Genomic DNA, 15,091 nt, shown 5'->3' on the forward strand with positions numbered 1-15,091 from the left:
AAATATGTGGTTGAAAACCCATTGTATGAGGAGCGGCGGAATCTGGACCGCCAAGCTGGCTTGGCTGTGGTCCTAGAGACAGAACGGCGACGGCAGAGTGAGCTAAAGCGCAAACTTAGTGAGAAACCAAAGGAAGAGAAGAAAGAAAAAAAGGCAAAGGTCATGAAGGAAATAAAAGAGGATGACAAAGTCTCTGAGGAATTAGAGGACCAACTCTCTGAGGGTGGGCACTCCCCTGAAAAGACTGAAAATAAAAGGAAGGCTAGCATCAAACTCCAGTTAAAGGAAGAGGTAAAGAAAGAATCACCAACATCTTCCTCTTTTGGGAAATTCAGCTGGAAGAAGCCAGAGAAAGAGGAGGAAAAAAGTTCAATGGCCCCAAGTATTTCTAAGGAAGAGGTTGTAGAAAACAGTAAGGACAAAGAGGATGGCAGAGCTGAGGCTGGGAAGGCAAAGCCCATAAAAATCAAGCTCTCTGGGAAGACAGTTGTTGCACATACGAGCCCTTGGATGCCTGTTGTCACAACTTCAACCCAGACAAAGATCCGACCCAACCTGCCTATCCCATCCACGGTACTCCGCAAGTCCGGTTCAGCCACGGTGAGCAAGCCAGCTCCTCTTAACACCTTTCTATCCATCAAGTCTTCTGGAACTACTGCTAAGCCTCTGCCAGTGGTTAAAGAGTCTTCAGCTGATCTCCTCTTGCCTCCCGACATTATTTCCAAAGCATTTGGAGGGGAAGAGGTGATTCTGAAAGGGTCTCCAGAGGAAAAAATGGTACTGGCTGAAAAGAATGAGCCATCCCATATACCTGAGCAAATGCTGCCACCTCCTCCACCGCCCCCTCCACCACCCCCTCCACCACCCCCCGTCATACCCCATCTAGCTTCCCCATCTCCTGCTCAAGCAAATGCTGTCTTAGCGCCGGTCAAATCAAACCCAGCAGTATCTCCCACTCTCAGCCCTGGCTTCCTGGGTCCTAACATTTTGAATCCTGTGTTGCCAGTAGCCATCATGGCCTCAGCACAACCAGCTGTCATTCCTTCGGATGAGACGGCTCCTGGGGTGAGTGAGAGTGACAGGGACCAGACCCTTTTCTCTGTGTTAGTGCGCCCTCCACCTCCCCTCTCAAGTGTGTTCAGTGAACAAGCCAAAAAATTGGAAAAGCGAAATTCATGCTTAGCTACAGCCAATGCTAAGGACCTATATGATATATTCTACAGTAGTGGTGGAAAGGGGGCCCCTGAGACTAAGCTGAGTGGTGGTCTTTTGGCCAATGGGGAAAATAGCACTGTTTCTAGAGTCGAAAGTTCAGACACCTCTTCCACTTCTACATTGAACAACAGTGCATCCCAAGAGGAGTTGCCTCCAGATAGAAATTTGATCTCTGCTCCTTTAGTCAGCAACCCTGAAAAGCCCATTGCAAAAACTGTGGTGTCTCTAGGGAAATGGTCAGTTGTGGAATGCACAGACTCAAAAAGCAGAGGCAGTAGCTATGGCTTCCTACAGCCTCTGACAAGGTTGTGCCAAAGCAGGCCTTATGAAACTGTTACCCCAAAGACAGACACTTTGGCCATGTGGACTTGTAGCTCCTTACAAAGTGATGCTAATAGGGATATATCTCCAGGAGGAAAAATTGAACTTGACCTGGGAGAGCCAGGGCCACCAGGTGTAGATCCAGACCCTCTGCTGTCAGATATACATGGCCATATCATGGAATCTCAGAATTTGGTAGAAGCCCACCTTATGGAAGCTGGTAATCAGGATGAGGAAAACCAAGAGCTCCACAAATCAAAGGATTGTGGGGAAAGTATGGCAGAGGCAAATATTGAACTAAAAGAAAAGAGACCAAAGCTTTCTGAGGAGATTGTAGGAGAGAGGACAGGTATCAGTGTTGAGCCCAATAGCATAGAGGATTCTAAATTGAACAGTGGGAACAGATGTGCATGGGAGGAAGAAATAGAACAGCCCAAGTTGCAGATGACTGACAAAAAGGCTGAACAGTCCAAGAAATTGATGACAGGAAGTGAAACTCAAAGTAAAGTAGTGATTGACTTGAGTGCACAGGCTCTCTCTTCCACTAAGGCAAAAATAGACTCATTTCCTTCAGAAGCTAGATCTTTACTCCAGAACCCACAAGATGTACCTGTGAAAATTTCTGCCCCAGAATTGCTTCTCCAGTCCCCAGCCAGATCAGATACATGTTTAACAGATAGTGCAGAGGAGCAAGGAGTCTCAACTGGTAATGAAGAGTGGCTAGAAAATTCAGCTCCAGAATCAGCTTCCAGAACTAGTTACAGAAGGCTCAAACTCAAGAGAGAAAGATCAAAAGACGTTCAGGGTAAAATGATTTATGAACTGGCTGTTTGGGAAGAGAATAAGAAGTCAGAGACCTGGGAGAGCCCAGAGAAACCAGAAGCAGAAGCCTTGGAGCTACGAGATGTCCATCCAGAATTAACTGTGACAATAGAAAGCAAGGCCTTGGAAGACTTTGAAGTTACAGACTTAAAAGTAGAAGAGCTTGCTGCCCTCAGGAACCTGGGGGATATGAGTGTTGATTTCTGCAACACTCGAGTAGACCAAGCACATAGATCTCCAACTGCCCTGTCTCAGAACGTATGTGAAGAAAATTCTATGTCACCTGTAGGATGTAATCCCTCCACTCTCACTGACTTGGAATCAATCCCATCCTTTTCTGAGTTTCCATTAGATTCTCCCAAAACCCTGGTGCTTAACTTTGAAGCAGAGGGTGAACAAAACTCATCTAATCCCAGAAGTGGAAGGATCACTCCTAACATATTGAAAAGTAGACTTCCTATAGAAAATGTTGACTTTGGTTTGGGGAGCCTAGAAGGAACACACCAAGCACTTGACCTATTAGCAGGAGGAGGAATGATGCCTGAGGAAGTAGAAGAAACTTCTCAATTAGAGAAACAAGATTCACTCAGATTAGAATCAGAAACAATTAACCCTGCTGGCGTCGGGCCATCTCCTTGCCTTCCAGACCTTGTTGAATTTGTTACTCGGACATCTGGAGTTCAAAAAGAGAAGTTATGTTCTCCTCTCTCTGAGCAAGGTGACCCTCCTGGGTGTAGTTCCCTGGAGATGGGACCACTACAGCTAGAAATACCGAAAGTATCCATTACACAGGTAGCAATTCCTCAAGTAGATGAGGATAGTGACCACCCTTTGAATTTGGTAAAATCTCTGGCCTCAGGGTCCCCTACAAGGGAGCAAGTAGTTGGAGGCAATATGGTCCCTCAGGAAATACCTGTACAAGAAGCACCAGTTGCTGCCACCCAGGACCACACAGCATCCTGTGTTCATGACTAAGAATACACATCCAGAGCTACTTATGGATGAATCAGATTGGCTTCTAGAAATCAGGTGCCCAGATGATCCAGGACTAGTTGGCTATCTCATCTGGAACCTACACCAAGCGATGTCGTCAGCATCTTACAGTAAATGTTCGTGGAAGCCAAAAAATTTACCTCTTTTCCTTTTTTCCCTCTTTTTCCGTAAGATACCAGACAAATCAATCATAACTTCTATACATATCTGTAAAAAAAAGTATTTTCTGTTAATTTTTTTTTTCCAATTTACTTTCTCTTTGTCATTAAAATCAAATGTCTGTCTGGCTCACCACATAGTGTGCTTTGATTGTATTTTGGCTTTGACTCTGCCATTTCTGGAATGTGGGGGAGGAGGGAGACAAAGCTGACTTCTCCAATTGCTGTGTTGTATTCCAACCCAATTTCCTGGGCAGCTGATGGATCTCTAGGAGAAACACCAGAAAGCCTGCTCAAGTGTGAAATAGAAAACTACTAATGAAGGAAGGATTGTTCATCTCTTAGGCTTCCATTTGGATGGGCCTGCCTTAACATTGTTTGAAATGCAGCGTGAGTAGCTCTTTTGTTTACTGTTTACTTCCTTGTGCCATGTCAATCCCATACTTCCTTTATTCTGTTGCCTTTGCTTGAGATGGTCCTGCTAACTCACAAACCTGTTTGGAAATGGCCTCAATAAACGTGGAAGAAAATCTAGCAGGTTCACTTTTGGAAGACGACAAATCGGTAAGGCTAATTCATGGCTGAATGCTAGGAGCAGATATGCTTTTTGGGTCACTTTTATTTTTGAAATGGCCTTTGTTCATTGTATTGTGATCCAGTAATACTTTGTTATATTGTTTAGCAGCCATTTCTGTTCTGAAGAGATAGAAGAGCTGAAACTTGTTTTGGGATTGGACTCATTCTCTGTTCCACAATCCATATGTATTCCTTCCTCTACCTCTCCCTTTCCCAAGTTATTATCTCCACCATAGTGTGATGTTTTGGGTTGTACATTTTGTTTAAAAGATTAAAGAATTTTTGAGTTGGCTTGGACAAGTTTAATTTTATTTTTAATGTGTTAATTAATTGGAATAAATGCATTAACCTCATGTTTCTTTCCGGATTTTTGTTTTGAAACCACACACATTTGAACTCCACAGGAAAACTAGAAATATGAACTCCTGCTGTCCTGTTGTCTATCTCCTCCCTCCTAGTTGTTTTCTCCCAACTTGTTAGGGCTACTTCTTTCATGTCAGATTCTGAAGTTATGTAGTCTATGCCTCAGTGCTGCCTGGTTGGGTACTGAGTAGGTGACAGTGGTCTGGTTTTGGCATCTTCCTATTGGGAAGCTTTTCATATATCCTTATGTTGGCTCTCCTTATGTTACTCTGGAAGCTGAGCTCCCCCTAGAACATTCATATTCTTGCTGAGGGCACTCTTAGGGATCAGAGAGCTTAGTCCTCAGATTCCCTAATCTCTGTTCCGGTTTCCTTTTGACATCCTTGTTAGAAATTTGTAACCTGGCTGAACAGAGGCGTCAGAGTCTTGTCTTCTACCCACTCAAAAACAATGCAAAGCTGACCTATTTTCCTAAGAATTCATTTTTCACGGTTAACTTGTGTGCAGAGCTGCAGAATCCTATGTTGAATTTGGGGAGGCTATTTAGTTTTTCTAGAGCCTTGGTAATGTCTATTTAGAAGATGTCCTGACCAGTTTTTCATTGTGTTGTGGAAAGAATATATATTTGGGAGTTAGGTCCGTGAGTGTTCTTCAGCCATTTGCCTTGCTGTGATTTTGGACAAGTTCATTTCACTGTGCCACGGATATTTTTTTTTCCTTCTTTAAGATGATAATCATTGTCTCCACCTCAGCCCAGATGTGTCCAGGGTCATGCCATCCAGAGTAGCCCTCCTAGGTCTGCTTTTTAGGCTGAAGCCTGAGTTTAATGCACCTTTCTGGCCTGGAAACCATAGACTGCCTCAGAAGGTGTCCTTTAGATGAACATAAACCCAGGTGAGCATCAGAAATATATTTGTTTTTCCAGAGAACCACTCCTTCCCTATTCTAGCAGCCTATCTGCAGGAATTCAGAGAACCTACAAGTTTAAAATGCCAGTTAATAGGGATCCCTGGGTGGCGCAGCGGTTTGGCGCCTGCCTTTGGCCCAGGGCGCGATCCTGGAGACCCGGGATCGAATCCCACGTCGGGCTCCCGGTGCATGGAGCCTGCTTCTCCCTCTGCCTGTGTCTCTGCCTCTCTCTCTCTCTCTCTGTGACTATCCTAAATAAATAAATAAAATATTTAAAAAAAATAAATAAATAAAATGCCAGTTAATATTTTCAGGCCTATTCACTTAGTAAATCCACCTCCCTTTGGGGAGATATGAATGGGTTTAGAGTAGGGAGGGGTTAATCTTATCCAGATCTCACTCATACCTTTACTCCTTCACCGAGGGAGTCAGAATCTTTCTTTAGGTTAGGAGGGGGACTCTTGGGAAGGGTAGGGAAAGGAAGAGAGACAAAATCTAGGAAGTACAGAAATAATTCAAGTATTCGGGGCTGGAGTGCTTTGAGCTGTTTCTCTATTTCTTGAAAACTTCAGGCTTTTTCTAAAATAATGCCTACTTGTAAGAAGCAATGGCATTCTTCATATCTGCCTTGAACTAGCAGAGGGAGAGCCTGGGCAGGAAGTGTGATCCCTTTTTGATCAGTGGGATCTAGCTCTGGAGCCTATCCAGAGAAGCCCTGTGAAAGGAAAGGCAGAATTCTAACCCAGATGCCAGCGCCTAAAGATAGGCCCTATTTCTTTTTATTAAATACTCTCAGCACTGAATAAATGTTCACCTTTGGAGACAAAGGCACATGCAAGGAGGGGGCTCTAATCTTTACAGGTCACTTATGATATTATATATAACTACTTTAAAATTCTGCAAACATCCGAAAAGTTTTTATTGGACTCCCTTAACTATGAGAATGCATTATCCGTAGTTAGGTTTAAATTTGGGCAAACATCTAATTTTACCTAAATTGTGTAAATAACCCCCCAAAATTCCCATTGGCTTTGTGAATGGAGACCTCTTACTTCCTAAGCCATCTTTCTCCTATTCACAGCTAGCTTCAGGGCATATAAGACTCTTAACCTTTCTCGTAAGTATTCCCATTGTACCTAATACAGCTCCATCTCTCTAAAAAAAATTTAAAAAGTCAAAAAGTTAGCTAATGCTTTGGTATCAAAGCATGTCAGGATATATATTCATTTTTCAGGCTGCCAGGTTCAGGAACTGAAGAAGAATGGTAAGGTGTTGGGTGGGGGTTGCAGGGAGGGTTGGACCTACAGATACAGGCATCCAACAGGGACATTAAGTGTATATTTAGAAAAGAAAAAAAGTGGAGGCAGGTTCAGAGAGGAGACTGCCTATAAAGAAAGTGAGATGGTTTTGAAAAATATATTCCTGGGACACCTGGCTGGCTCAGTTGGTAGAGCATGTGACTCTTGATATTGAGGTCATGAGTTCAAGGTTCATGATGGGCCTTACTTAAAAAAATATATTCCTAAACCTTGGTTCTCACATTAACAAAACATACCTACCAAGCCTGGGATAAGAGAGAACCTAAGCAAGGTCTACATTTATTAACAATTTTGTGAGAACATGGACCAATGAAAATAGTTTGTAATTGTGAACACATTTCTTTAGAATTTTATTTTATAATAATATGTCATTTTTAACCAGAAAAATTATGTATATGCTAACAGTATTCATTGGGAAGCCAAGCAGTTGAACGGATAATGAACCTCTACCATTATAAAAACATTGCCATGCTCATTTGCCCTCAACCCTTACACTTTCAAAGGACCATGTATGTTTTCACTGCACAGTGTGGTTCTACATTTATATGTTTATTTGATCAATCTATCCCTCTCCACACAACTAGATCATAAACTCTCCAAAGCAGGAAGGCTGTCTTTGCTTATGGTTTTTTATCATTGTATCCCCAATGCACAGATGCCAGACACGCATAAATTGCTCAATAAAAATTTGTTAAAAGAATCAACGTGGTAATAGTAGCCTTTTTTTTTTTAACTGATTGTGAATACTCAGCGATTTGTAAGTGAGTAAAAGATACAAATTGCTGACTGTATTTGTTGGGTACTTAGCACTCCAGAAACCAACTATCCCTGCTTCTGTCCTGGATCTTTGTATACAAAGCACTGTCTATGGCAATGAATGCATACCGAGGCTGCCAGTAACCTCTTCAGTTCAACAGCATTCTGGAATAATGGTGTCAGGCCAGGAAGGGGACACATTGCCCCTGAAGCTCCTGAAAGAAAAACAGGTTGGGAATGGGGATAAACTGACCTTAGAGTTAGCAATCAAAAGCTTTGGGAACTTTGATATTCAGATGGTTACCTTTTTCCTTCAAGCCAGATTTCATAGGCATGTTGAAATCAGTCAAACCCCAAATCTCTGATCTGGCCCAACATCCTCTTGTCACCTCATCAGAAACCTAAGTCAAGTTGCCAGTTTGATTTCTGAAAGGAAACAAAAAGCAAAAACAGTTTCTGTTGATGGAAGGAAGAGGAATGCTTTCACTTTTTATTCTGTATTTTTTGTTTCAACATCCTGACCATAAAATGTATTTTACATAAAATATAAATATTTCATGCACATATAAAATATGTACACACATGTAAAATATGTAATTTTATGTCAGTAACGATTATCATGTTGTGGAATTATAGACCAGGTTTTTTTTTTTCCTTTTGCATACTTTTACGTATTAAAAAAATAGTGGTTTTTTTTTTAAAGTGTGTCTCCCACTCAGTGCATCCCTGTCTTCATTCCTCTCATCAATTTTCTGTCATTACAAATAGATCCTGCTTCTATTTCCTCAAGACTAAATTCCTCTACTCCCATCAGTGCTGGGCAATATTCATTCTTCAATCTCCATTCTTGAAGAATTTTATTCTTTTGGTTTTTTTTTTCTCTCTTCCTCTTCCCTTTCTCTTGCCGCTATCTCTTTAGCTCGTTATGCACTTCCACGTGTACAAGCATTTGGACATGAAATTCTATAAATCAAGCTGCCTGTCTTCACAGAGCTTACTTTAATGCAGGTACACAAAAGATATCACAAAGTCTTTGTTGCATGCAAGAGAATAGAAGGTAATTTGTATCTAGATGTATAGAATAAAGGCTTTACAGGCTTTTGTTATTTCCACTTGTGGAGGATCAGGAGAGAAAGGTATTTTGTAGAAAGCAATGGAAATGAGCATGTTTAAGGGAAGTAAATAAGGGTGAAAACAGAGGCAGAGTTACATGATACGAGGGTACAGAGAAAGATTGCAAAGAGGTAAAATCAACCATTTGGAGGTATCCTTTTCTTTCATTTCTCTGATGCTCCATCCCTGATAAACTTCTGCCCAGCTCTCCTATAGCCTACCTACACAAGGATGCCTATGAAGACATTTACTGATTCTTGCCTACCTCTCTTCCTTTCTTTTCAGGAGCAGTTGCCAAAGTCCAAAATTCCAGAAGGAAGGACTACAAAAGACATCTCTGCCTCAGGGAGGCAGGGATAGAAGCCACAGAGACCAGAGAAATGATGAGCACCTTGGAGGTCAGTAGGCAGTCACTTCTAGCGTCTGACTTCCAGAAGGTAGGTATGGCTGCTGGGTCAGGGATGGGTTGTGGAAAAGTCCCTGTGTTTTTAACCGCCAGGAAATGGCAAGTTGGGTGAGCAAATATGTTGTGTATTTATGTCTGTATCTTTGTAGCAGTAGAAGAGGAACAAAATTAAGATAGACATAGAGATGTATATTTTAAACTTGTCTCTCCTCATCTCAATTTATCTCCTAACATCCATCTCTCATTCTGTGCCATGATATTTATGTTAAAGCTGTGCCTTTCAGGTATTCTCATCTTTGACCCTGGGCCCCCATGTTCCCAGCAAGTAGAACATCTTCTATCTCAGTTTCATTATTGGTCCATTTAAGAATGAAGGTAAAAATTGGATATGTCCATAGAGGAGCAGAGTGAGTAGACAAAAGAGGTGAAGGGAAGGGAAGACAATCACAAATGTGGTTGAAAAATTCTGGGATTTTAGACTTCAGGACTGCTGTCTATCAGTTTCCACTAAGTCTTACTATCTCTCCTGTACACACATTGAAACATCTGGCACACAGAATTAGGCAGGAACCATTTCAGACTACCAAGGAAACCCTTTACTGTCTATCTAAAATGCTAGTAGGTGCTTCATTTACTCCTTTTTGCACTTGGGACCGTGGAGGATGAGAACCAAAATAAAATTTAGCTGACCTTTAAGTCCTTGAAACTCTGAGATCCATTTAAATCTGAGCTGCTCTTGATCCAGATTTACCCTTAAAACTGTTAGCCTACTTTTGTTCCTGATTTGTAAACCCAGGCATTTTTAGAGTCCCAGAGGTCTACCCAAATAAATGTATGGTTTGGGTAGGCTTTGGGAATACTCCTAACATTACAAGTACCAAGAACTGCATAATATCCAACCAAAGTCATCAAAAGAGTAGGGAGTACTCTTACTCCTTACTAAGGGGTAAGAAGTATCTCAGGACCTTTGGCTATTGAGCTTAAATCAGTTAGAGACTATTCATTCCTAAGGCATGACCCTGTAGATGAAGCAATGGAAAGCATTCTGGTGCCAGAGCTGCCAGCACTTTGTCTCTACCACTTTTAACTTTCTCTCCCTTGCTCCAGCCCAAGATCTGTTTCTCATCAGCTGCCACATTCCTCTGCTCAGGCAGGGACAATCAGGGCTATTGGTCACAGTTTTCATTCCTAACTATGACTCACCTACCTCCATTCTCCAGTGGTATCTGAGGTACACCTCCAAAATGTGCTCATCTGGGGGATCCCTGGGTGGCTCAGCGGTTTAGCACCTGCTTTCGGCCCAGGGCGCAATCCTGGAGTCCCTGGATTGAGTCCCACGTCAGGCTCCCTGGATGGAGCCTGCTTCTCCCTCTGCCTGTGTCTCTGCCTCTCTCTCTCTCTCTCTCTCTCTGTGTCTCTCATAGATAGATAGGTAGGTAGGTAGGTAGATAGATAGATAGATAAATAGATAGATAGATAGATAAAAAAAAAATGTGCTCATCTGAAGGATGGACAGGAGGAAAGAGAACATTTCCAAAGTAATATTTTCCCTTTGAACTTCTTATATTTGATATGCTAGAGTTCATATATATTATAAAAATATTTAAAATCCTTTTTATTGTAATATATTTCATATAACAGTAAATTTCTTGTAACTTAAGATTCACCATTTTAAAGTGTAAAATCCAGTGGTTTTTAATATCTTCAAGGTTGTGCAGCTATCACCACTATCTAATTCCAGAACATTTCTACCACCCCCCCAAAGAAACACATACCCATTAGAAGACACTCCCAATTATTCCCTACCCCAAAGTTGCTGGCAGTCACCAATCTGTTTTCCACCTCTGTGGATTTACCTATTCTGGGCAATTCGTATAAATAGAGTCATACAACGTGTAGTCTTTTGTGTCTGGCTTCTTTTGTTTAACATATTTTCAAGGTTCATTCATCATGTTGCACTGTGTGTCAATACTTTACTGTATTTTGTGGTTGAATAATCTACTGCATGAATATACTACATTTTGTGTATCTACTAGTTGGTGGGATTTAAAAAAAATATTTATTCATGAGAGACAGAGAGAGGCAGAGACATAGGCAGAGGGAGAAGCAGGCTCCAATGCAGGGAACCCTATGTGGGACTCGATCCCAGGACTCCAGGATCATGCCCTGGGCCGGAGGCAGGCACTAAACTGCTAAGCCACCCAGGCGTCCCATTGATGGGATTTTGAGTTATTTCCAGTTTTCGGCTATTATGAATAGCGCTGCCGTGAACATTTGTATACAAGTGTTTATGTGAACGTAAGTTTTTCAGTTCTTTTTTGGTATATCTTGAGTCACAAGGTAACTCTTTAAAAATAAAGTTTTATGTTAAAGTATAGGGTGCATATAAAAAACTAAAGTACAAAAAAAAAAAAAAACTAAAGTACACACATCACAAGTGTTAAGCCCCCAAATTTTAATGGAGTGACCACAGCTAGGTAACCAATACCCAAATAAAAAAAATTAAATATGACCAACACCCCTGAAGCTCCTCTCATGTCCTCTTCCAGTCACTACTTTCCCAAAATATAACCATTTTTCTGACTGTATCTCAGGTATTGTGTTTTTATTTTTTATTTTTTAATGGAAATAAAATTCACATAACAACCACTTTAAAATGAACAAGCGAGGGATGCCTGGGTGGCTCAGCAGTTGGGCATCTGCCTTTGGCACAGGGCGTGATCCCAGTTCAGGAATCGAGTCCTGCATTGGGATCCCTGTGGGGAGCCTGCTTCTCCCTCTGCCTGTGTCTCTGCCTCTCCCTGTGTCTCTCATAAATAGGTAAATAAAATCTTTTTTAAAAAAATGAACAAGTGACATTTAGTACATTCACAATGTTGTGTAACCATCACCTCTGTCTGGTTCCAAAATCTTTTCATTACCCCAAAATAAAACCTTGTGTCTATTAAGCAGTTAGTTCTCATTCCTATCTCTCTGTACCCCTGGCAGTTACCAATTTGCTTTCTGTTTCTATGGTTTTACATATTCTGGTTAATTTCACATAAATGGAGTCATAGGATATGTGACCTTTTCTGTCTGGCTTGTTTCACTTAGCATAATGTTTTTTTTTTTAATTTTTATTTATTTACTTATGATAGTCACAGAGAGAGAGAGAGAGAGAGAGGCAGAGACACAGGCAGAGGGAGAAGCAGGCTCCATGCATCGGGAGCCTGATATGGGATTCGATCCCGGGTCTCCAGGATCGCGCCCTGGGCCAAAGGCAGGCGCCAAACCGCTGTGCCACCCAGGGATCCCCACTTAGCATAATGTTTTTGAGGCTAATCCATGTTATAGCATGCATCAGTAGTGCATTACTTTTTATGGCTGAATAATATTCCATTGTATATGTATACCACAATTTGTTTATCCATTCATTTGTTGATAGACATTTGGGTTATTTCCACCTTTTAGCTACTGTGAATAGTACTGCTGTGAACATTCATGAATAAGTATGTGTTCAAATACCTGTTTCCACTTCTTTAAAATATATGACTAAAAGTGGAATTGCTGAGTCATATGATTATTTTATGTTTAACTTTTTGAGGAACTGCCATACTTTTCCACAGCACCTGAATCATTTTACATCCCTTTCAGCAATGTATAATGGTTCCAATTTCTCCATATTCATAACACTTGTTAATTTCTTTTTTTAATATAGCCATCCTAGTGTTTCATTGTGCTTTTGATTTACCTTTCCTTGATTACTAATGATATTGAGCATCTTTTCATGTACTTTTTGGTCATTTATGTATCTTCTTTACAGAAATCTCTATTCAAGTCATTTGCCCATTTTTTAACTGGATTGTTTGTCTCTTCTAAAATTGTAAGGATTCTTATATATTCTGGATACTAGACCTTTATCAGATTTATGATTTGCAGGTATTTTCTCCCATGCCTCATGTTGTCCTTTCACTTTCTTCATAATATCTCTTGATGTATAAAATTTTTTTATTGAATGCAATGTATCCATTTTTTCTTTTACTACTTGTGGTTTTGGCATAATATTTAAGAATCCATTGCCAAATACAAGACTATGAAGACTTAGCCCTGTGTTTTCTTCTAATAATTTTTTAGTTTTAGCTCTGATGTTTAGGTTGTTGATCTATTTTGAGTTAATTTTTGTATATAGTGTGAGGTAGGGGTCCAACTGCATCTTTTGTATGTGGATATTACAGTTGTGTCAGCACCATTTGTTAAAAAGAGACTGTTTTTTCAACATTGAATTGTCTTGGCATCTTAGAAATTGATTGGCTGTATATGTATGGATTTATTTGTGGACTCTCAATTCTATTCCATTGGTTTATAACCCATCCTATTGCCAGTACTACTCTATTTTGAACACTGTAGTTTTTTTTTTTTAAGATTTTATTTATTTATTCATGAGAGACACAGAGAGAGAGAGGCAGAGACACAGGCAGAGGGAGAAGCAGGCTCCATGCAGGGAGCCTGATGTGGGACTCGATCCCGAGTCTCCAGGATCACACCCCGGGCTGCAGGTGGCGCCAAACCGCTGCGCCACCGGGGCTGCCCTGAACACTGTAGGTTTTTTTTTTTTTTTTTTTTTAACACTGTAGTTTTTTGTAGTAAGTTTTGAAATTAAGAAGTATGAGAAAAAAAAAAAAAAAAGAAGTATGAGATATTCAACTTTGTTCTCTCAAAATCATTTTGCTGTTTGGTCCCCCTTGTAGTTTCATATGAATTTGCAGAATGGCTTTTCATTTTTGCAAAAAGGGTCATTGGAATTTTGATAGGGATTGTTTAAAATCTGTAGATCACTTTGGATAGCGTTACCATTTAAAAATATATTTTTTATTTATTTGAGGAAGAGAGAGAGATAGCATGAATAGGGAGAGAGGAAGAGGAAGAAGCAGACTACCTGCTAAGCAGGGAGCCCAATGTAGGGTTCTATCCCAGGACTCTGGGATCAGGAGCTGAGTCAAAGACATATGCTTAACTGATTGAGCTACTCAGGCGCCCCTAGCATTACCATTTTGACACTATTAGATCTTCCAATCCCTGAACATAGATGGGATGCCTTTTTGTTTGTTAAGTCTTCTTTAATATCTTTCAGCAGTATTTTGTACTTCTTGTGTATGTCTTTTACATCCTTGGCTAAATTTATTCCTATATATTTTACTCTTTTGTATGCTATACTGAATGGAATTGTCTCGTAATTTCCTTTTGGATTATTTATTCAGATGTATAGAAACACAGTTTACCTTAATGTGTTGATCTTATCCCCTGAAACTTTGCTGAACTTAATTTCTTCTAGTTTTGTAGTTGTGGATTCATAATATATAATATAATATAATATAATATAACATATAAATAATATACATGTGTATAGGATCATGTCATTTGAGAATATATTTTTATTTCTTCCTTTCCAATTTGGTTACCTTTTATTTATTTTTCTTGCCTTATTGCTCTAGATAGAACTTCCAGTACAATGTTTAAAAAGCAGTGATAAAAGTGACGTCCTTGTCTGGTTCCTACTTAATTATACAGTTGTTCACAGTATTATCTTATTATAATGCTTTCTTACTTCTGGAAAGTCCCACTTTCATTTCTGATTTTAGTTATTTGCATCTTTTTTTTTTTCCTAAGTAAATTTAGCTAAAGTTTTGCCAATTTCGTCAGTGTTTTCAAAGTACCAACTCTTGGTTGCATTGATTCTCTCTGTTGTTCTTTGTTCCCTGTTTCATTTATCTCTGCTGTAACCTTTATTTCTTTCTTCCTACTGTCTTTTAGCTTGGTTGGCTCTTTTTTTTTTCTAGTTCCTTAGGGTATAAAGTTAAGTTATTGATTTGAGGTCTTCTTTTTAAAAATGTTCATAGTTAAATTTCCCTCTTAGCACTGTTTTCACTGCATCCCATGTGTTTTGATATTTTTTTTATTTTCATTCATCTCAAAGTATTTTATCATTTTCTTGTGAGTTCTTCTTTGACCCATTAGTTACTTAAGAGTATGTTTTGTGAATTTTCCAGTTTTCTGTTACTAATTTTTAGCTTTTTATATTGGAGAAGATATTTTGTATGATTTCAGTCTTTTAAAATATATTGTTTTGTGGACTAACATATGATCTATTCTGGAGACTGTTT

General features: G+C 39.9%; 2 protein-coding genes and 1 long non-coding RNA gene across 24 annotated transcripts in view; 2 read left to right on the top strand and 1 right to left on the bottom strand.

Moving 5' to 3' along the window:
- Positions 1 to 3,642, top strand: part of ZNF318 (zinc finger protein 318) — a 30,004-nt gene extending 26,362 nt beyond the window's left edge. Inside the window, exon 10 of the mRNA XM_077903919.1 lies at positions 1 to 3,642. Coding sequence (XP_077760045.1) covers positions 1 to 3,333 — 3,333 coding nt within the window. The 3' untranslated portion in view covers positions 3,334 to 3,642.
- The window catches only part of LOC144317488 (uncharacterized), a 50,418-nt gene that overhangs the window by 24,186 nt on the left and 11,141 nt on the right, over positions 1 to 15,091 (bottom strand). For 10 of the 20 annotated variants that reach the window (XR_013383494.1, XR_013383497.1, XR_013383495.1 and 7 more), the window contains 2 exons: positions 7,737 to 7,858; positions 7,562 to 7,647 (listed from right to left, as the gene is read on the bottom strand). This is a non-coding gene — a long non-coding RNA (uncharacterized LOC144317488). Of the gene's footprint in view, positions 1 to 3,491; positions 5,609 to 7,561; positions 7,648 to 7,736; positions 7,859 to 15,091 lie in introns of all 20 variants that reach the window. The other 10 variants (XR_013383498.1, XR_013383503.1, XR_013383507.1 and 7 more) reach the window with 2 other exon arrangements.
- Positions 4,580 to 15,091, top strand: part of CRIP3 (cysteine rich protein 3) — a 23,805-nt gene continuing 13,293 nt past the window's right edge. For all 3 annotated transcript variants that reach the window (XM_077903920.1, XM_077903923.1, XM_077903924.1), the window contains exons 1-2: positions 4,580 to 5,342; positions 8,831 to 8,943. In XM_077903920.1, coding sequence (XP_077760046.1) covers positions 5,275 to 5,342; positions 8,831 to 8,943 — 181 coding nt within the window. In that variant the 5' untranslated portion in view covers positions 4,580 to 5,274. The remainder of the gene's footprint in view (positions 5,343 to 8,830; positions 8,944 to 15,091) is intronic.

The sequence above is a fragment of the Canis aureus genome, chromosome 7 (genome assembly GCF_053574225.1).
Source record: "Canis aureus isolate CA01 chromosome 7, VMU_Caureus_v.1.0, whole genome shotgun sequence".
Classification (NCBI taxonomy): Eukaryota; Metazoa; Chordata; class Mammalia; order Carnivora; family Canidae; genus Canis; species Canis aureus.